Source organism: Ovis aries, chromosome 5, assembly GCF_016772045.2.
Source record: "Ovis aries strain OAR_USU_Benz2616 breed Rambouillet chromosome 5, ARS-UI_Ramb_v3.0, whole genome shotgun sequence".
Classification (NCBI taxonomy): domain Eukaryota; kingdom Metazoa; phylum Chordata; class Mammalia; order Artiodactyla; family Bovidae; genus Ovis; species Ovis aries.
Window position 1 is genome coordinate 92,719,238 of NC_056058.1, and position 21,660 is coordinate 92,740,897.

The 21,660-nt window shown below is 40.7% G+C and overlaps 1 protein-coding gene across 1 annotated transcript in view; it reads left to right on the forward strand.

Annotated features, from left to right (window-relative positions):
• Window positions 1-18,625, forward strand: part of RHOBTB3 (Rho related BTB domain containing 3) — a 62,234-nt gene extending 43,609 nt beyond the window's left edge. Inside the window, exons 9-12 of the mRNA XM_015096203.3 lie at window positions 94-267; window positions 3,037-3,203; window positions 10,579-10,675; window positions 15,699-18,625. Coding sequence (XP_014951689.1) covers window positions 94-267; window positions 3,037-3,203; window positions 10,579-10,675; window positions 15,699-15,814 — 554 coding nt within the window. The 3' untranslated portion in view covers window positions 15,815-18,625. The remainder of the gene's footprint in view (window positions 1-93; window positions 268-3,036; window positions 3,204-10,578; window positions 10,676-15,698) is intronic.
• Window positions 18,626-21,660: the final 3,035 nt, after the last annotated feature.

Below are 21,660 nucleotides of genomic sequence, written 5' to 3' on the forward strand. Positions count from 1 at the left end.
ATGCAGTACCATTCTGATTAGAAGGAAAATTGCTAGAACAGTAACTCGGGAAGCTTATCGCCCTTAGCTTTTTTTCCCTGTTGAACCTTACAGGTGCGACGGTGCCGGCCCACAGGGCCATCCTGGTGGCCCGGTGTGAAGTGATGGCAGCCATGTTTAACGGGAATTACATGGAAGCAAAGAGTGTTCTGATTCCAGTTTATGGTGTTTCCAAAGAGACTTTCTTGTCGTTCTTGGAATATCTATATACAGACTCCTGTTGCCCAGGTGAGCCATTGTACATGTTAGATGATGATGATGTTCAGTCTCTAAGTCATGTCCAACTCTTTGAGACTTCATGGACTGTAGACTCCTCTGTCCTCCACTGTCTCCCAGCCTTTTCTTTGCTCAGATTCATGTCCATTGAGTGGACATGATACTATCTAACCATCTCATCCTCTACCGCCCTTTTCTCCTTTGCCTTCAATCTTTCCCAACATCAGTGTTGGGCTTGCCTTGTGGCTCAGTGGTAAGGAATCTGCCTGACAATGCAGGAGACCTGGGTTCAATCCCTGGGCCGGGAAGATCCCCTGGAGAAGGAAATGGCAACCCACTCCAGTGTTCTTGCCTGGAGAATCCCACGGACAGAGGGGGCGGGGGGGAGCTACACTCCATGGGGTCACAAAAGAGTTGGACACAAGAACTAAGCAACAAGAACATGTTAAATAGAATCTCATAATTCTTTCTTTCTTGATAATCCATTTTGAGACATTGCTTTCTATGAAACCTCTTTTCATTTAAGGTTTGTGGGAGCTGACATCATGGAATGTGCCAAGCAGGTGGAGGTGATGTTGGGACAACAGAGAATTTTCGTAGTCAGTTCAAGTGCCAGAGTGGTGATTGGGTGCCTCTTGTGGGCTCTCAGACCCTGGGATAAGTTCACGTGTCTCTGCAGCGCCGACTGCACGCTGATCCCTGTAGGCCCTCTGAGGTGGAGGCGTCTCATGGTGCTCAGCGGCTACTCCACTGCCGAAGATTAGGGCGGAGCGCTCCCTAGACACTGTCCTTTCATGAGAACAGGGTTGGGCGGCCACTTTTATGGCTCTGACTTCTGATTGAGGCCCTTTTAAGAAATTTCAATATTCTGAGATTCCTGTGGTTGTCACTCTAGCCCAGAGGATGGCCTTTTTCCAACTTTTAATACTAAAAAGTCTGACTTTTTTCTGACTTCTAGAATCATACTCTCCTAAAGCGGACTTATCCAAAAACTTTTCTTCAGTGGTTTAGAATGCCCAGTGGACTGTAGGATTTATTTCCCTGTTCACTGGGAACTGTCTGTGGCAGCTGCAGAATGGACCAGATTTTGGAGGTTGCCCAGACCTGGAGGCACTTTAGAGAAACTGCAGAGCCCTTGCCACAGACCCGGAGCCTTGGGATGCAGGCATGGAAGCCCCTTTTAACTAGTGTTTATCCTTTGACCACCAGATGGCTCCCACTGCAGATACAACCAGAATAAGCCCTGGTGGTGTAGTCCAGGAGCCTGAGGCCTTGGTTAAAGGACTGTGCCAGACACCCTTGCCAATATAAAAAGAAAATACACCTTTCAAACCATACCTCTCTTCAGGCTTACTGCTTTAATTTTACATTCAGAAATGTTTGTTATTGAAATCTCCTAAGTTATAAATAAGTCATGAGCCCTCTAGTGAAAAGTTTTAGAAATTCCAGGACAGAAAATTCTTTTAATTGAATCAGTTCTGGTCTTGCAGCTATCTATAGAATGTTTTGGAGCCAGTTACAGTCGTTAGTGTTAGAGACTGGCTTATAATTGCTGTTTAGTAAAAATGAAAGCATTGATTCTCATCAGAATGTCTGTTACTGGGTATTTTATTATTTTGGTATTGGAAACATTTGTATATTAAAATATTTGACTGGATTTGGAATAATAAGGAAATTTGTTTTCTCAGTCATCCTCTCACTAGAGTAATTGAAGCTTTGGATTTTAAGTTTTATCTTACTAATTACAAAATTGCCCAGAAAAAGCAGCCGTAACTGTAAGACAAAATACTTTAAAAATGGTAAAAGGTGAAGTGTGGGGGGAATGAGTCAAAATGAATAAACAGAAAGTTAACCTGGATACTGGAATATTTGCACTGGGAAATTGCAGAAACGAAAATATTCATTTTGATAAATATTTATCATACACACTATTCTTGGTTCCTTGCTACGTTTAAAGAGGGACAAGAAAGAATTACATGAAAAAAATCATTCGACATACATAGAAGTGTTTTAAAAGAAAAAAACTAACAAAAAAACACCTGGGTGACTGCAGGGATTTAGGGAAGGGGGATATTTTAGTGCTCAATTGGTCCAGAGTATCAGTTGAGGAAGAAGAAAGAAGTTTTGGAGAAGGGAGTGGCAGTGATTACTCACCAAAGTGAATATACTTCATGCCACTAACCTTTGCACTTAAAAGGTAATGTTCTGTTTACACTTAAAACTTTTTGTTACGTTTATTTTACCACAATAAAAGCCAAACAAACCTGGGGACTTAAGCCAGAAGGAAAGTTGCAAGGATTTAGTATACTTTCACTTTTCACTTTCATGCATTGGAGAAGGAAATGGCAACCCACTCCAGTGTTCTTGCCTGGAGAATCCCAGGGACGGGGGAGCCTGGTGGGCTGCCGTCTGTGGGGTCACACAGAGTCAGACACAACTGAAGTGACTTAGCAGCAGCAGCAGCAGTATAGCTAACAGACAGAATTACCCAGTAGCCCTGGAGTTGATTATTAAGGGCAACGGTAGAATCTCTTTTCTCTGGAGAATTGAAAACAACAACAACAGGTTCACTTCTGAGTCCAAAAGTGTGAATGAAGTCCGCTTAAAATGGAGTCATCGTTTAGCTTGCTGACTCAACTCCTGCAAGGCCTTTTCTAGGCATTCTCTGTGACACTGGTTGGTACAGCCAGCACTTCTTCGTTTTTGCTGTTGTTCTGTGGCGAGGTCAGAAAGGAGATGGTGTTATCGCCCATTGTCTCTTCTCTCCCTTCCTTGCGTCAGCCGGCATTTTCCAGGCCATGTGCCTCCTGATCTGTGCGGAGATGTACCAGGTGTCCAGACTGCAGCACATCTGTGAGCTCTTCATCATCACCCAGCTGCAGAGCATGCCGAGCCGGGAGCTGGCGTCCATGAACCTCGACATAGTCGACCTGCTCAAAAAAGCCAAGGTAATTGGCCCCTGCATTTCTGGTTGGTTGATTTTAAAAATAATAATAATAATTACAAAAATTAGATTACTTCAAACATTTTGTTTGCTTGTTTCTCAAGAGTTGCATTACCCTTAAGAACTAATGAAAATTAGTGAAGAAGAAATTTGAGGAAGGCAATGGCAACCCACTCCAGTACTCTTGCCTGGAAAATCCCATGGATGGAAGAACCTGATAGGCTACAGTCCATGGGGTCGCAAAGAGTCGCACACAACTGAGTGACTTCAGTTTCACTTTTTCACTAATGAAAATTAGTTTGGAAATATGGCTACATGAGTTAAATGTGCCCTGACAACATCTCTGCAGATAATTTTGGAGCATAGTGTTTTTGAGCAATCCTTTTCTAAGGAGACAGTTGCCAATATGGAATTTTCCCAACTGAATGGTGGTGGTCCTTGCTAGCGTCAGTCGTGTGTGATGCTGTATTGTTCTGTACAGGCAGTAGAGAAAATAGAACTTCCCTTGAATGTCCCTGAAATGATCCCATCTTAGGATTCCTGAGAGAAAAATGGAGTCATCGTTTAAACTGCCGACCCACTCCTTCAAGGCTTTTTTCTAGGCGTTCCCTGCGACACTGAATGATTCATACGTACTAAAAAAGGGATGGTTAGTCTGAACTCATGTATTTGCTCATTCATTCTTTCATACGTCTGTTCACTTCTCGAGCATGTTTTACAGTTCTGCTTGTTTGCCAGAGGTGTTGACGGACTTGTCAGTCCCTTCGAGCATCTTTCATTGAAGCGTCTCAATGTATGAGGAGTTACTCTAGTATTCCATGGCCTGCCCTGAGACAGCCATCAGGGCACAGTGACGGACTCTGGACTTACATTAAGCTGAACCTTCTAAGTCTTTTTTTTTTTTTTTTTTTTCACAAAAATGTATTTGGTCCATCCTTAAAGATGATCAGGACTTTGTGAAATCTGGCATACAACATATTGGTTGTCCCTATCAACTTTGACATCCAGAATTAGGAAAATACGACCAGTTTGTCTTCATCCAAGTTGCTAAGACAGAGCCACGTAAGGGGGCAAAGGACTGACTCTCTGACAACTAAAAGCTTACCTCCATGCTGTGTTAGTCACTCAGTCATGTCCGACTCTTCGCAACCCCATGGACTACAGCCTGCCAGGCTCCTCTGTCCGTGGATTTCTCCAGGCAAGGACACTGGAGTGGCTTGCCATTCCTTCTCCAACCTCCATGCTGAGATGAATTCATTAATCCCTGTGTCCATTTCTGGGAATATAAGGGAATTCATTTAAAGCATCTAGGTCTTCTCTTATTATCTCCATAGCTATTTTTCATTTCTCTCATAATCAAGTCCTCAGATAGATGTATTTAATATTAGAGAAAAAACAAATTTAAAAAAAAAGAGATTAACCCTTATCTGTCTTTGAAATAGAATTACATTGAGCTTGGGATTAATAGCTATTCTCTAGATTTAGGTTAAAAATTATTTTTATTCTTCCTAGCATTTTCACATGCATTTTTGAGTATCATTTTCATACATTCTAACAAGTCTTTCATACTTTTTAAAAAAATGTGCACAAGCTTTGTTTTCCTTATCTTGTAGTATCCTTTTACATAGTTCACGCATAAGAGAACTTTCTGCTTGGTTGCATTGATTTCTTTAAGTGCCCCTCCCTCAAACACACACACACCACGCAGTTCCTCATGAAAATCATTTGTGATTGTATTGTCAGAAATTCTTCCTGACCTATTTTCCCTGAATGTGCAGTTTCTGACTGTGTGAGTAGTATCCTTATTTTTCCCCTTGAATTTTTAAAGTCTAAAACACCAACTCTGCGTGAATTTTACTGTTTCTGAAGACTTTTCTGTTTGCTAGCATTAAGCCTGCATTTGCTCATTTTCCTTTAGTCTGTTCCTGGCAGTCCCTAATTTGCCAGTATGAATCACAGAAACAGGATCAATTTTCTTCCCAGTTCTCTTTGAAGTTCCTAGGTTGAGGTTCAGCTTAGCCAACCAGTCCATCTATTGGTCAGACTTTGGTTGACCTTTCCCCCATTGCTTCTTTGACTTCTGTCTTTTGGCACAATTAGACTTCTAGTGGCTCTCTGAATAATTGAGATTTCCAATCCCTCTATCATCTCTGCTGGTTTTGTATTGTATATCAGGAAAGCATCATTCATACTTTAAAAAAAATTTTAATAGAGAAAGGGGTCACAAAGAGTTTTAGTCAGGAGATGATTACTTGTGTTTTAAAACATATTTATTTATTCTGGCTGTGTCTGGTCTTAGTTGCAGCTTGTGGGGTCTAGTTCTCTGACCAGGAATTGAATTCGGGCCCCATGAATCGGGATCGTGGAGTCTTAGCCACTGGACCACCAGGGAAGGCCCACATCATTCGCAGTTTTGGTACAGATGAGAAGTTTTGGTATTCTCTCACTTCTGCTGGAACTTTCCTCTAACCTCTCTCAGTTCTTTACCATGATTCTACCTTTAGATTCATATATTTCCATCAGGTTGGAATCTTAACATGCAACAAAGGCTTCCCACCCCCCCACCCCCCAATCAGATCAGTTCCTTTAGATCGAGGTAGAAATGCCCTATTCCTCCTCTCCTTTAAACCTTATCTTGGCAGACTTTGGTGATTCCTATGAAGTCCTATTTACTCTCATATTAAAATGTTAAGTTCAACTTCCTATAGTCTGTGCATTGATATTTGGCTTCTTCAAGCTACCGTTTTTGTTTCTGACAGTTTCCTTGTGAGTTGGGGGCAGGGGGTTACTTTCTCCATCATTACTATTCTTCACAGGGCTGTTAAATGCGGTGGCATTTGCTTTATGGTATTTTTTAAAATGTGTTTAAAAATGCCATTATTTATTTCAGTTTAAACTGTCCTCTTGAGTCAGCACATATTCTTCCCAGAATGTAGTTTTTCCAGTGGGATGCATTTCGTTTCTTGCCAAGAGCCCATAATTATAAAATCTTAAATCTTACTCAAAAATAAAATTCTGCCCTTGAACCGTGTTTTTAATAGCCAGCTATTCATTTCTGTGATCTCCCTCTCTCTTGAAGTCACAGCCTGTAGGCAGTGTTCTAATCAGTGAAAACATAAAGTGAAAAAAGATTGTTAAAATGTGATATAGTATTAAATGAGCTATAAAGGAAAACTCAGCAGTGGCCACAGGACTGGAAAAGGTCAGTTTTCATTCCAATTCCAAAGAAAGGCAATGCAAAAGAATGCTCAAACTACCGCACAATTGCACTCATCTCACACACTAGTAAAGTAATGCTCAAAATTCTCCAAGCCAGGCTTCAGCAATACATGAACCGTGAACTCCCAGATGTTCAAGCTGGTTTTAGAAAAGGCAGAGGAACCAGAGATCAAATTGCCACCATCCGCTGGATCATGGAAAAAGCAAGAGAGTTCCAGAAAAACATCTATTTCTGCTTTATTGACTATGCCAAAGCCTTTGACTGTGTGGATCACAATAAACTGTGGAAAATTCTGGAAGAGATGGAATACCAGACCACCTGATCTGCCTCTTGAGAAATCTGTATGCAGGTCAGGAAGCAACAGTTAGAACTGGGCATGGAATAATAGACTGGTTCCAAATAGGAAAAGGAGTACGTCAAGGCTATATATTGTCACCCTGCTTATTTAACTTATATGCAGAGTACATCATGAGAAATGCTGGACTGGAAGAAACACAAGCTGGAATCAAGATTGTCAGGAGAAATATGCAGATATGCAGATGACACCACCCTTATGGCAGGAAGTGAAGAGGAGCTAAAAAGCCTCTTGATGAAAGTGAAAGAGGAGAGTGAAAAAGCTGGCTTAAAGCTCAACATTCAGAAAACGAAGATCATGGCATCTGGTCCCATCATTTCATGGGAAATAGATGGGAAACAGTGGAAACAGTGTCAGACTTTATTTTTTTGGGCTCCAAAATCACTGCAGATGGTGACTGCAGCCATGAAATGAAAAGACGCTTACTCCTTGGAAGAAAAGTTATGACCAACCTAGATAGTATATTCAAAAGCAGAGACATTACTTTGCCAACAAAGGTCCATCTAGTCAAGGCTATGGTTTTCCAGTAGTCATGTATGGATGTGAGAGTTGGACTGTGAAGAAGGCTGAGCACCAAAGAATTGATGCTTTTGAACTGTGGGGTTGGAGAAGACTCTTGAGAGTCCCTTGGACTGCAAGGAGATCCAACCAGTCCATTCTGAAGGAGATCAGCCCTGGGATTTCTTTGGAAGGAATGATACTAAAGCTGAAACTCCAGTACTTTGGCCACCTCATGCGAAGAGTTGACTCATTGGACAAGACTCTGATGCTGGGAGGGACTGGGGACAGGAGGAGAAGGGGACGACAGAGGATGAGATGGCTGGATGGCATCACGGACTCGATGGACGTGAGTCTGAGTGAACTCCGGGAGTTGGTGATGGACAGGGAGGCCTGGAGTGCTGCGATTCATGGGGTCGCAGAGAGTGGGACACGACTGAGTAACTGAAGTGAACTAAACTGAAAGTCTCTTATAATTCAAAAATTCCGATTTTGTACAATTAAAATCAGGGCTTCCCTGGTGGTTCTGAGGTAAAGATTCCACCTGTCAATACAGGAGACACGAATTCAATCTCTGGGTCAGGAAGATCTCCTGGAGGAGAAAACAGCAACCCATTCCAGTATTCTTGCCCAGAAAATCTCATGGGTAGAGGAGCCTAGCAGGCTATAGTCCATGGGGTCGCAAAGAGTTGGACTCAACTTAGCAAGTGAACAACGCCAACATAATTAAAATCAGGGACATTTGAATTTACATGTTAAATATTCCCACATTATGACTTAAAAAGAGTGGTACTTGAGTTTCTTCCTTAAGATTGGAGATTACAAATCTGTTTTCAATGCAGTATTACTTATTGCTTACATGATGGCTCAGATGGTAGAGTCTGCCTGCAGTGCAGCAGATCCAAGTTTGATCCCTGGGTTGGGAAGATCTCCTAGAGAAGAGAATGACTACCCACTCCAGTATTCTTGTTATACTCAAAAATAGTATATAAACAAGAATACTGGACTGGGTAGCCATTCTCTTCTCTCTAAGAGAGCTGGGGCTTCCCTGATAGCTCACTTGGTAAAGAATCTTCCTGCAATGCAGGAGACCCCAGTTTGATTCCTGGGTCAGGAAGATCCCCTGGAGAAGGGATAGGCTACCCATCCAGTATTCTTGGGCTTCCCTGGTGGCTCAGCTGGTAAAGAATCTGCCTGCAATGTGGGAGACCTGGGTTCAATCCCTGGGTTGAGACCATCCCCTGGGTTGAAACCATCCCCTGGAGAAGGGAATGGCTACCCACTCCAGTATTCTGGCCTGGAGAATTCAATGGATTACAGTCCATAGGATCTGCAATGCAGCAAAGAGTCAGATATGACATCGACTTTCACTTAAGAGATCTATTAATATATTTAGCCTAAAGGTAGAAACAACCTAAATGTTTATCAACAGATGAGTGAATTAAACAGATGCAATACATGCAGTGAGACATTACTCAGCCTTCAAAAGGAACAAAGTTTGTGTGTATTGTGATGTGTGTGTGTGCTCAGTCATGTTTGACTCTTTGTGACCCCATGGACTGTAGCTCACCAGGCTCCTCTGTCGATGGAATTTTCCAGGCAAGAACACTGTTGGGGGTTGCCATTTCCTCCTCCAGGGGATCTTCCCGACCCAGGGCTCAAACCCGGGTCTCCTGCATCTCCTGCACTGGCAGGCCAGTAGTACCACCTGGGAAACCCATGTGTGTGTGTGTTTTAATTGGGGTATAGTCGCTTTACAGTGTTGTTAGTTTCTGCTGCGCAACAGTGTAGATCAGCTATATGGATATACATATCCCTTTCCCTCTTGCCCCTCCGTCACCCACACCGCATCCCAGAGCACCTAGGTCATCACAGAGCTTCCCGTGGTATACAGCAGCTTCCCGCCAGCTATCTGGTTTACACATGGCAGTGTGCACGTCAGTCCTAATCTCCCTATTCCTCTCAGCCTTCTCTTCCCCATGTGTCCACGTCTGTTCTCTACCCCTGCATCTTTATTCCTACCCTGCAAATAGCTTCGTCAGTACCATTTTTCTAGATTCCATATATATGCATTAATATATGATCTTTGATTTTTTTCCTCTAACTTAACTTCACTCTGTATGACAGGCTAGATTCATCCATATCACTGCCAATGACTCAGTTTTGTTCCTTAAAAAGTAATGAAGTTTTAATGCATGCTGCCACATGGATGAACCTCAGGGACCTTATAGAATAAAGTAGAATAAATCAATCAGAAAAAAGACAAACAGTACGTAATTTTGTATAACCTGTATGAGCTACCTGGAATAGCCAAACTCATAGACAATAGAACAGTGGTTGCCAGAGACTAGGGGCGTACGACAAAGGGGGATTTATTGTTTAATGAGTACAGAGTTTCCGTTTGGGATGATAAAAAACTTTTGAAAATGGACAGTGGTGATGGTTGCACAATGATGTGAATATACTTAATGCCAACAAATTGTACAGTTAAAGGTGGTTAAAATGGTGAGTTTCATGTGACGTATATCTCACCACAGTAACATTGAAAGAACTAGCCTCTTGTTCCAAGCTGCCTGTCAGCAAGTTATTATAATCCGAATTGCGTGGTTGGATGGATTAGTCATGGGTTGGAGGTGTCACTGGGTTGGCACCAAGGTGATGATGTCATGGCCAAGTTTCTGAGTCTCCCTTTTACCAGCTGTTGGAACTCAGGATAAATGTGCTGGAAATCCTGCTCAGTGCAACCTACATGCCAGTTATAAGCAGCTATTCATCCATAACCTCACAGAAACACTTACATGTTGAAACCCATAGCCTTAGATCGATGACATTCCCTCCTCAGAATATTCTTTGCTTTTCTCTGCAGGTGAATTTGTTGAGATATGGCCAAGTGTATACCTTTATTAACTCTAATCCCCTCTCTGCCACACAGATATAAGTGTAGTTTGTGAAGGCCATGACCTTAGATGAAAAGCTTAAATGAAAATCCTCGAGAATCTCCAGTAGACTTTGTTACCCACAGATGTACTCATGCATCTGCGTAAAAGCCTTTTTAAGCTCCTGTGGCCACCGTAACTATTTCTTCATTTGATTTGGTTTCTTCACTGGTGTGATTTTATTATGATTTGTTAGTAAGGCTCCCTTTTCCCGCCTGCTGTCAGAGTGGGCTGAAGGTTGCATCGTGTACAGACACATTAAACATGGAATTGGGCCGTCCGTGAGTTCTCCTGGACCATTCCCTCTATCGTATCATCATGTTGACGGTTACTAGGTACAATATTGTTTCACTTTCCATTTTTCTTGCAGTTTCACCACTCTGATTGCCTCTCAACCTGGCTGCTTCATTTCATCGCCACTAACTACCTCATCTTCAGTCAAAAGCCTGAATTTCAGGATCTTTCAGGTAGATTGCTAATTAATATTTTTTGGGGAAAATGATACTCTTTTTCTTAGATTTGAGACATAATTTGTAGGAATAGTCGTTTCTAAAAAATAAGTCAGTGTAAGACATTCCTTTTAAGTATGTGGTGTGGTAATGAGGATGCTTATAATACCTGTGTTTCATACGAAGTTGACACGTGTTGCACAAGACACTTTCTAATGTTGGTTTCATAGCTCCCACCCATTTTTAAGTGCATTTTTTTGTATGTGAATTAGATAAAGTGGCCTCACATTGTATTTGGGTGTGATAAATGAGATTTGGTTTTAACCATCTAAGTCAGAAGCAACATTTAAATAGTTCAGCTTTTTAAATTCTCTTCTTATAAAGAAAAATTTATCCTGACTTGTACTGGTTATCTCCTGTCTCTGTATACATCCATCATATTACTTGGCAATAATAATTTTTTTATTGATCAAAGAGCGTTGCAAAGTTTACTGAGCAAAGAGTATACTTAATGTGATCTTTTAAGGTAAATTATAGAGATTAAAACCAGTCAAACGGTGAGCTTCTGAGTGCTGCATACGATGAAAGAAAATGAAGATAGAAGAGTCATCAAGGTAGTCAGTTTGGATACAGTGGTTCGTTCATGTTATTGCCTAGAAAAAAGTCAAGGAACAATCAAGTTATTGATAAAAAGGAGAAGGTAAAGATCTCCCAATCAGGGAGTTTCAAATGCTAAGCAGAGAAATCTCCCTGGCAATGGCCAAAGGTCTTGCAAGGTGGGCGGGAGCGGGAGCGGGGTGGGCAGCAGAGAGGAGGGAGGGGTAGGGGCCAGACCTTGTTGTTGAACTCCTACCAGCCGCCTTCATCCAGAGTACTTCCGTTTTACCTGTAGAAATCTTCTATGTAAAAATTGGCTTGTAAAAGAGCATCTGATGCTAGATGTCCACCTGTTTTGTTTTCATTTACCTATTCATTGCATAGTTAGGGAAACCAAGAAACACACAGTCAGTTTTGGGCAGATGTATTCAGCCAGTCAGCACACACTGGATGCCTGTTGGGAGCCTCTTTCCATAGAATCTTAACAGTGCAGGAGAGGAACATAACACATCATAGCAGGAACAATAGATATTTACTGTTTACTTTGTGCAAGAACCAGAGTTCATTCTTAAACATAAGGCATACATCCCCTTGCTGTTAGTAGGGGGCATTCTTACACAGTTATTCTTTAATCAGGCAATTAAAAATAAAATAAATGGACATTTTGATTTTCGGGCCACCTTCATTCGTGAAAGACAAGATGGTTTTCCAATTACTGTTCTGTGTAGATGTATGATACACGTGTGCTTCCTAGGTGGCGCTGGCAGTAAAGAACACGCCTACCAAAGCAGGAGGCTTAATAAGAGACATGGGTTCAATCCCTGGGTTGGGAAGATCCCCTGGAGGAGGGCATGGCAACCCACTCCAGTATTCTTGCCTGGAGAATCCCATGGACAGAGGAGCTTGGCAGGCTACAGTCCATGAGTCACAAAGAGTTGGACATGACTGAGCAACTGAGCATGCACCCATAGGATACCCATGGAGTACCATTGCAACCTAGGGAGAAAGATGTTCTCTGAGTCCTTTGAGTTATTCATTTTGATTTTATTTTATTATACAATGCTTGCCTAGTAAGCATGTTATGACCACCTGGCATAATGAGAAGCAGGACTCCAGGGTGTAATTTGAGAAGGCAGGGTAACAACATGAGACTATGTCAGTGACTGTCTGATGTTCCTTTGATGGAAATAAAAATAGTATCCTGAGTGCTCTGATTCAGTGGTGCCTGTTCACATCCAGGACCTGTTGTGATATGTCCTCCTGGGCAGAGGAAAAGAAAAAGCCCCTGTGTATAAGGGAGAATTTGATGGCCTATATCAGCAGTCACAAACTGACAAGTCTGTGGGTTGACTGTAAGGATCTTATTTCTACCTCATGGTGTTGTAAATTCTTTTAGTGTCAACATTTAAACATTGTAACGTGTCACATTTTAAGAATTGAAATTTCTTGCTTCTTTTGAAAAGCTGGAAGATCTGGTGGTTCTGGGCCTGTCTTCCGAGCTGGCAGCACCCCGAAGTGGAGCCTGACTGCGCGTGTATCTGATACAGTGCCGCAGTCTCCTCTCTTCCCAGATGCCTGACTCCTGGCCTACTTCACATGGTCCCTTGAAATTGAAAGGCTTCATGTCACAGTCCCCTTATAGCTTCATTTTCAGTCTCAAAAATTATCAGATTATTATTGGAATTATAAGAAATGTTTTCCCTTAACTGGGAATTTTTCTTCGTTAGAGGTGTTTGGAAATTGAAAAGTGAGACTGGAAAAGATCTTATGTTAATGCTGCCGCTGATACATCATAACTTAGTGAAAGAGCTCATAAAATACTAGGTGTATTTTACATACCAGATTCATATGAAAGCAAACAGCAATGCACAGGAATACGTTACCCTTGGCACTTATGGGTTCATTATTCTGTTTAATTTATCTCAGTATTATGTTATATATTATAGCCTTTTTTTGGTCTTGTTTTGATTTTTGCTGGCTACCAGACCTCATCTATGATAAATTTTTTCTCTCTCTTTTCTTTAATGTTAACCAAGGCAGCAGTCTTATATCACCTTTGCTTCCTATTGAAATGTACAATTAATTTCCCGGAGCAGCTAGGCACCACAGCCTGGATCAGGACCTTGCTAATCCAAATTATAATACATGGGGTCAAACAGTAGATGGAGAAATGGAAAGTGGCTTAGCAGAAGGAAACCTAAATGCCCACAGAAGGGAATACTGACGAGAAACAAGCTGATCCAGCCAGCAGAATACTGTAAAGCCTTAAAAATTTGTGAATTTTTGAGAAATTTCAGAAAGCAGAATGAGATCTTGGGGCTGAAAGCCACAGAGCTAGCTGAATGCTTTTGCTACGCTCTGTCCCACCCAGGCAGGGAACCGCTCCCTCATCATCACAAGAATTGGGGGTTTATTCCTGGAAAAGTTAAAACTAAAAAAGCTAGAGAATCATAAACTCAGAGTGTAGCTGAGATTGGGGCAAGGAGCTGGACTGAAAACACAGGGATCGCATGAAAGTGCGCACATTATGCGGTAAGCCTCCAGCCTCCTTCCCGCCTCCAGGTTCTAGAATTTGGGCAGCCAGGTATTTGACTCCCACCTTGACTCTTCACCAGTCAGCAAGTCCTGCCCATGCCCCAAAGATTTCCAAACAGCTTTCTAGGAGAAGGCAATGGCAGCCCACTCCAGTACTGTTGCCTGGAAAATCCCATGGATGGAGGAGCCTGGTGGGCTGCAGTCCATGGGGTCGCTAAGAGTCAGACATGACTGAGCGACTTCACTTTCACTTTTCACTTTCATGCATTGGAGAAGGAAATGGCAACCCACTCCAGTGTTCTTGCCTGGAGAATCCTAGGAATGGGGAAGCCTGATGGGCTGCCGTCTATGGGGTCGCACAGAGTCAGACACGACTGAAGTGACTCAGCAATAGCAGTTCTAGCATTTCACTTTTAAATATGAAGAGGTTAACTGAGGAGCAACTGATATTTGAGGCACTGTCCAATGGGAAAGATGAATACCGAAACAAAATGAAGAAAAATGGAAGAGAAGGAATTTGTAGGAATAAAGAGTAGAAGGAAATCTTAAAAAAAAAAAAAACACCCTATAATTAATATCTGCAAAGAATAAGAGATACATGTTTGTAAAACAAAGATAGAGTGTGATAAAAGAGAAACAGCATTCATAGCGACTGAGTGTAGAATAGTGGTTGCTGGGATGTGGGGGAGGGAGGACAAGGAGTTGATGTTTGATGGGTGTAGAGTTTTGGTTTTGCGGGATGAGAAGAGTTCTGGAGATTGGTTGACAATGTGAATGTACATAACATGACTGAACTGAACCCTGTCAAACAGTTAAGGTGGTAAATTTTATGTTACATGTATTTTAGCATAATTAAAGAAAATGATAAAAGAACAAGATGTTGCTCTTGAAAATTAGAATAGGATAGCAAAAAAATAAAGTAAAATAACAGAACAACCAAACAACTAAATAAATAAACGAGCAGAAAGGTCAAGGTAAGGAAATCTAGAAAGTAGGACAAAAAGGCACAGGAGAAAAAGGGTTTAAAAAAAAAAATCAGAGGCTCAATGCAGGAGTGAAGTATCTGGGTGATAGAAGTTAATACAGGAGGAAAGAAAAAAACACTGAGGAGGAAATTATCAAAGACATGATAGAAGAAGTTATCCCAGTACTGAAGAAACTGAGTCAGCGTATTAAAAGGCTCCGCTAAGTGCTCAGCTTAATGAATGAACAAGGTCCATCACTGGGCTGTGCAGGAACACCAGCTTATAAATAGGAAAATCTAAATGTTTATGGAATAAAAAAACCTACAGATGACTTACCAGTGACTGTGAATCTGCATGGTAGTAGAGTTCTTAACAACCTTGAAAACTAGGAAGCAGTGGGGTACAGTCTTCAACGTACTGAGGGAAGATTCCATACCAGACCAGATGATCTGTTGAGTGTAAGATGCTTCATCACAAACAAGGTCTCAAAAATACTTTTTATGCTTGCCCCCCTTTCAGGAAGCTAATAAAAGTTGTGCTTCACCAAAACTAGAGAAAGCAGAGTGGAAGACTTGAAGTCTAGGAGCAGAGGGAAAAAGGATTGAGAGGACTTTAGAGTTCGGGAGGTTGAGTTAGCGACAAAGAAAACTAAATGAAAAACACAGAGTCCTTTATCTCCAGGAAAAAGAAGTCTTACTTGGGGGGGGGGGGGGGGGGGGGGGGGGAAGGACGTAATCAAATACTACTTGATGAATCAATGACATGATGTGTATAATTATTATAAGTCACAGAATAGCGTGAATCCTGATGACCTATTGAGAGGAGGGAGGAAGTGTACAGCAGAGTGTGGATCTCATCTGTTGCACAGGAAGCCAATACTTAATATTGAAAGTTGATCCCAAATAGAATATATTCAATTAACACTCTTTTTCTAAAACTTTTAGTGGAAGAACGCAGTTTTGTTGAAAAGCACAGATGGCCATCGACTGTGTACTTGAAGCAGCTTGCGGAATACAGGAAGTATATTCACTCCCGGAAGTGTCGTTGCTTAGTAATGTAACCTGGAGTTTTATACACATGCATTTTTTTTCTTGTTATTATGAAGAATGGGGTACTTTTGGGTTCCAGGAGAATTCTTGCAACCGAAACCAATATGGGAGTTTAAAAAAATCACCATTCAGCTTAACGTGCTTATTAGATCTTGTTGAAAAAAACTACTATTGTGATCTTAAAAGGGAACAAAATATACTGTAGGTTAAAATGAAGACTTCACCCTAGCATATAAAGCTGTGTACAGCTACTTTTCCCTTTAAGATTCCTTACTGGTTTAGTGATATGTATGCCCCTTCCATCTAAGAAATGTTCAGATTTTTAAAAAATCATGTAGTATTAATGCAGAAATTTCATCATCTGATTAATTGCTCTGTTACAATAAGGGCCATTTAAAGACCCAGTTATGACAGTTTCTATAATGAGAAATCTAGGAGACTGATCAGACTGAGATCCTAGAAATTTTCCTGGGATTTTAAACATGAAATTCCACCTTATTCCAAATCAAGTGACAATGTTCAAACCATAATGAAAAAAAAATCTGTTTTTTATCTGAACAACCCACCTGATCCACCTTGCCTGTCTTCTATGATTCTTATTAGTCCGGAAATCTGTATAGGGCTGGCTCTGTGGCCATGTAGCCTGTGTGCTCACACAGCGCCTCCTGCTTAGAAGGGCACCATGCTTGATCCACTACCCTGCGATGACATCTTAAAATTCGTGATGTTTGAAGGAGGGCCCTGCATTTTCACTCTGTACTGGGCCCCCCAGATTATGCATATCTCCTTGCAGGGTGTGTTGTCTTGCTCAGAACATTATCTTCTCTGAAAGCAGAAAAGAGGCACTGACATCAAGCAAAGAGAAGGAAGCTTGCTGAGGAAAGAGATCACATGGGGTTTCCCCCAGGGGGACGTCTGTACCACCCAGGGCCTCTCTCCTCTGCCACCTCAACTGGCAAGCAAGAAATGCATTGTGTTGACTTCACTTTGAGACACTCGGAGTCCTGGCTCCACACAGATAAATACTTCCCTAATCATTCTCTAAGACCAGGATGTTGGTAAAAGTGACTGGCCGGTGTGACTTTAATATGCATTTATGAAAATGCTCGTAGGAAAAGATGCTTTCTAGAGAATTTACAATCAAAGGCTCAAGAGTTTTCTTTCTTTTAGTGTATTTACTAACGTTAAGACGTCGGTGGCTTGAACTGTGTGAATTCTCTCTGTGGACTGAAAGGGTATTTAATGAAGAATAACATGAATCTTGTCCTTCAGGATTTTATCTTGTAAGTTCAAAGAAAGGATATAAATCAAGACTTCTTACATGGAAAGAAAAAGGTACTAAGATAGAGGACAGAATTATAGTTTCTTTTGAATCACATGTCAGCAGAAACAATTACATCAGAAGCTTGCAAGCTGAGAGATGGAAAATCAGATTACTATTTATTGTTAGCATGCTTTTCATCTGTAATAAAGTATTGGAATATATTTTTATTTTAATTTCCAGTGACTTTAGAATACACATAGTTTTTAACCACCTATCCTAAAGTTTGTTTAAACAGTTTTATGCCATAGATTAGACACAATACTATATAGTTAGTCCTTAAATATTTGCCAACACTGTCAGAATAAAACAGTAAAAATCCTCTACAAATATCTTACAAGAAACCTGTTTTTAATTGGATTGTGTTGATAAAGATTACTGGAATGCATTTTTAGTTTTTGTATTTAATTCATTTGAATTAACTCTCCCACTTGACAAGGATTAGCATTGTAAAGAATAAATACTGAAGTAGATTTTTAGTAATTCATTCACATTTAAGGCCTTTTAAAATGTAATGATAGCCTTTTGCTTTTCATAAGCATATCCTTACCCCTACATTAATTACAGCATTATGTCTTAGTAACTTTTAATCTAGGAAACTGAAAAATATAAGTGCTAAAGTAAAATATTTCCTTGAAAATACTATTTAACACATCTGTAGGCTATAGATAGTTTCTAGGTCGTTGGACCTAAGCGGAAGTTGGGTTTGGGAGCTGCTGCTCTGTTGGCATTGAGCACGTAGTTTTGATCATGAAAGGTCTTTGCCACCTGCGAGTGACTCAAGCACACAAGTGTCACAGCTCTCCTGTGCTATCAGAACAGTAATCAAGTTAGATTTTAACCTAGACTCTTCAATACCTTTGGATTAACTCGATTTAAAGTAACAAAGAGGTTTTTTAAAAAAAACAAACTTACAAACTGTCTTGGAAAATGAGCTCTCTTTTAGAGTTTTTCTAATTGAAAGACTATTTCTAGAAGAATGTATGCTTTGTGCTGATCTCTGCTTCAATATATTTATCGGTCATTTCATTTAGAGAAGATACTGAACGGTATCAATAGAACTAAGGCCTTTTCTTTCTGGGCCAGATTTTCACCTTATATAACCCTTTATATACTTCTGACTACTCTGTGTTCGTATTGTAGCAGAGTAGGCGTATAATGTAGAAGATTTCGGAAACCTAACTGAAATTCACCCTGTCTAATCCAGCGCGGTGGTTTCCTGTTGGGCCAAAGCAGAAAACTGAAGAATTTGGTAAATTTGACTCTGTGGACAGCTGAACTTCTCAACTATAATTTCAAAAACTACACTACACTGATAGAGATAATCAGACAAAAATGTCCTCGCGTGTTTTATTTAATTTAAATCATCTGTTTAATTCTGTCTTTAATAATTTTGCAAAGAAGGGTATCTGTGTATTTTAATATAGCCTGACCTGAATTTATATGTTTTTAGTTTTAGTATTTAACACTTTTGTAACAAATAAACCTTTTTTTAAAGCAAGCTTCACACAGTGTCGTGTAGTTATTTTCACTTTGGATGTGAATTGCTGAAGTAAATTTGGGAATCCTGTCTTGTATGTCTCAAGCATAATTGTTTTGTGAAAACCGTTATATGCAAAATATTTAGAATGTTGATATGTTAGCTGTGATAAGATAAAGAAATTTATATTATCTTTAACAACTGGTAGAATTTCTCTTAACAAAAATATATCATTTCTTTGGGAAAAAAAAAAGCTTTGATAATTATGTAGCATAGAAACGAGCACTTATGTGTTATTTTGGGGGCAAGACTTGAGAAACAGAGGCAACACCACATAATAGCGGGTTAAGAATTTGGGTCTTTCCAGCAAAATGAAAAGGCACCCTACTGACTAGGAGAAAATATTTGCAAGTTCTATATCTGATAAAGGGTTAGTGTCCAAAATATGTGAAGAACTCATATAACTCAATAGCCAAACAACAACAACAACAACAAATAAGCCAATTGAACAGTATGCCGAGGGTCTGAATAGACCTTTTTTCAAAGAAGACGTGCAGAAAGCAAGCAGGCACATGAAGAGACGCTCAGGATCGTTAACGTTCAAAGAAATGCCAATTAGAATCACAACGAGGCATCATCTCACACCTGTCAGAATGGCTGTCATCAGAAAGACAGGAAACAAGTGTTGGCGAAGATGCGGAGGAACGCTGCACACTGTTGGTAGAGCTGTAACCGGCACAGCCACTGTGGGGAGCAGTATGGAGGCTTCACAAAAACCAGAAACGAACTGCTGTATGACCCAGCATTTCCACTTCTGGGTGTTTATCTGAAGAAAATGGAAATACTAACACAAAAAGATATCTGCCCTCCCATGATCATCGCAGCATTGCAGTCTTCGGGGTATTCGGATAACCTCAGTATCCACCCGTGGATGAATGGGTAAAGAAAACATGCCATATATATGTATGTGCACATACAGTGGAATATGATTTGGCCATAAAATATAAAATCTTACTATTTGTGACAACATGAATGGACCTTGAGGACGTTGTGCTGAGTGAAATAAATCAGAGAAGGACAAATACCGTATGATCTCACATTGGTATTGCTGTTGTTCAGTCGCTAAGTCATGTCCAACTCTTTGTGATCCGTGAACTACAGCACACCAGGCTTCCCTGTCCTTCACTATCGCCTAGAGTTTGCTTAAACTCATGCCCATTGAGCCGGTAATGCCATCCAACCATCTCATCCTCTGTCATCCCCTTCTCCTCCTGCTTTGGAGCTTTCCCAGCATCAGGATCTTTTCAAATGAGTCAGCTCTTCACATCAGGTGGCCAAAGTATTGGAGTTTCAGCTTCAGCATCAGTCCTTTCAATGAATATTCAGGGTTGATCTCCTTTAGGATGGACTGGTTTGACCTTGCTGTCCAAGGGACTCTCAGGAGCCTTCTCCAACACCACCATTTGAAAGCATTAATTCTTCAGTGCTCAGCCTTTTCTATTGTCCAGCTCTCACATCCATACATGACTACTGGAAAAACCATAGCTTTAACTGTCCTGACCTTTGTTGGCAAAGTAATGTCTGTGCTTTTGAATATGCTAAGTTTGTCATAGCTTTTCTTCCAAGAAGCAAGTGTTTTAATGGCTGTAGTCACTATCTGCAGGGATTTTAAGAGCCCAAGAAAAGAAAATCTGTCAGTGTTTCCACTTTTTCTCCATCTATTTGCCATGAAGTGATGGGGCCAGATGCCATGATCTTAGTTTTTTGAATGTTGAATTTTAAGCCAGGCTTTTCACTCTCCTCTTTCACTTTCAGCAAGAAGCTCTTTAGTTCCTCTTCACTTTCTGCCATAAGGGTGGTGTCATCTGCGTATCTGAGGTTATTGATATTTGTCTTGTCAGTCTCGATTCCAGCTTGTGATTCATCCACTCTGGCATTTCACATGATGTACTGTGCATAAATTTAACTAAGCAGGGGGATCATATGTAGCCTTGATGTACTCCTTTCCCAATTTTGGACTAGTCCATTGTTCCATGTCTAGTTCTAACTGTTGCTTCTTGTCCTACACACAGGTCTCTCAGGAGACAGGTCAGGTAGTCTGGTATTCCGATCTCTTTAAGAATTTTCCATAATTTGTTGTGATCCATACAGTCAAAGGCTTTGGTGTAGTCAGTGAAGCAGAAGTAGATGTTTTCTTGAGTTCTCTAGCTTTTTCTATGATCCATCAGATGTTGGCAATTTAATCTCTCATTTTTTCTGCTTTTTCTAAATCTAGCTTGTACATCTGGGAGTACTGAATTCACATGCTGTTGAAGTCTAGCTTGAAGGATTTTGAGTATTACCGTGCTTGCATGTGCAATGAGCGCAATTGTGTATGTATATGAAATATTAACCTAAAAAGCCCTCAAAAACTGAGCTTTAGATCTAGAGAACATATTGGTGGTTGCCAGAGGCAGGGGGTAAGGAGAGTGTGAAATGGGTGAGGGAAGTCAAAAGTTATAAACTTCCAGTTATAAAATAGGTCATGAGACTATAATGTACTGCATGGCATCTATAGTTAATAGTACCATATTGTGTGTTTGAAAGTTGCTGAGAGAATAGATACTAAAAGTTTTCATCACAGGGAAAAAAAATTGTAACTAAGTGGTGATGGATGTTAATTACTCATCGTGGTGATCAGTTTGCAATATATGCAAATATCAAATCAGGATGTTGTATACCTAAAATGAATATAATGTTATATGTCAATTATATCTCAGCTTTTAAAATTTGGAAGTTTCCAGGGTTGAGGAGCACAGGTAGGGGGAGGCGAGAGACCAGGCAGCCATAACATGAGATGGAATGGGCACTATATATTACAGCCCCTCCCTAGAAGGTTCCCAGATTGCCAGTTAAGTCTCCTGAACCCATAAAGACCTCCTCAGTTCCATTAGAATTATATTCCTAACTCAAATCTGACCTGGGAACAAACCCTTCTAGAAGACTCCCAGTGCCTATTGAAGAACCTCCACAGTCTTCTGCCAGCAAGATCTTTCATAACCTAGCCTCACCTTTGC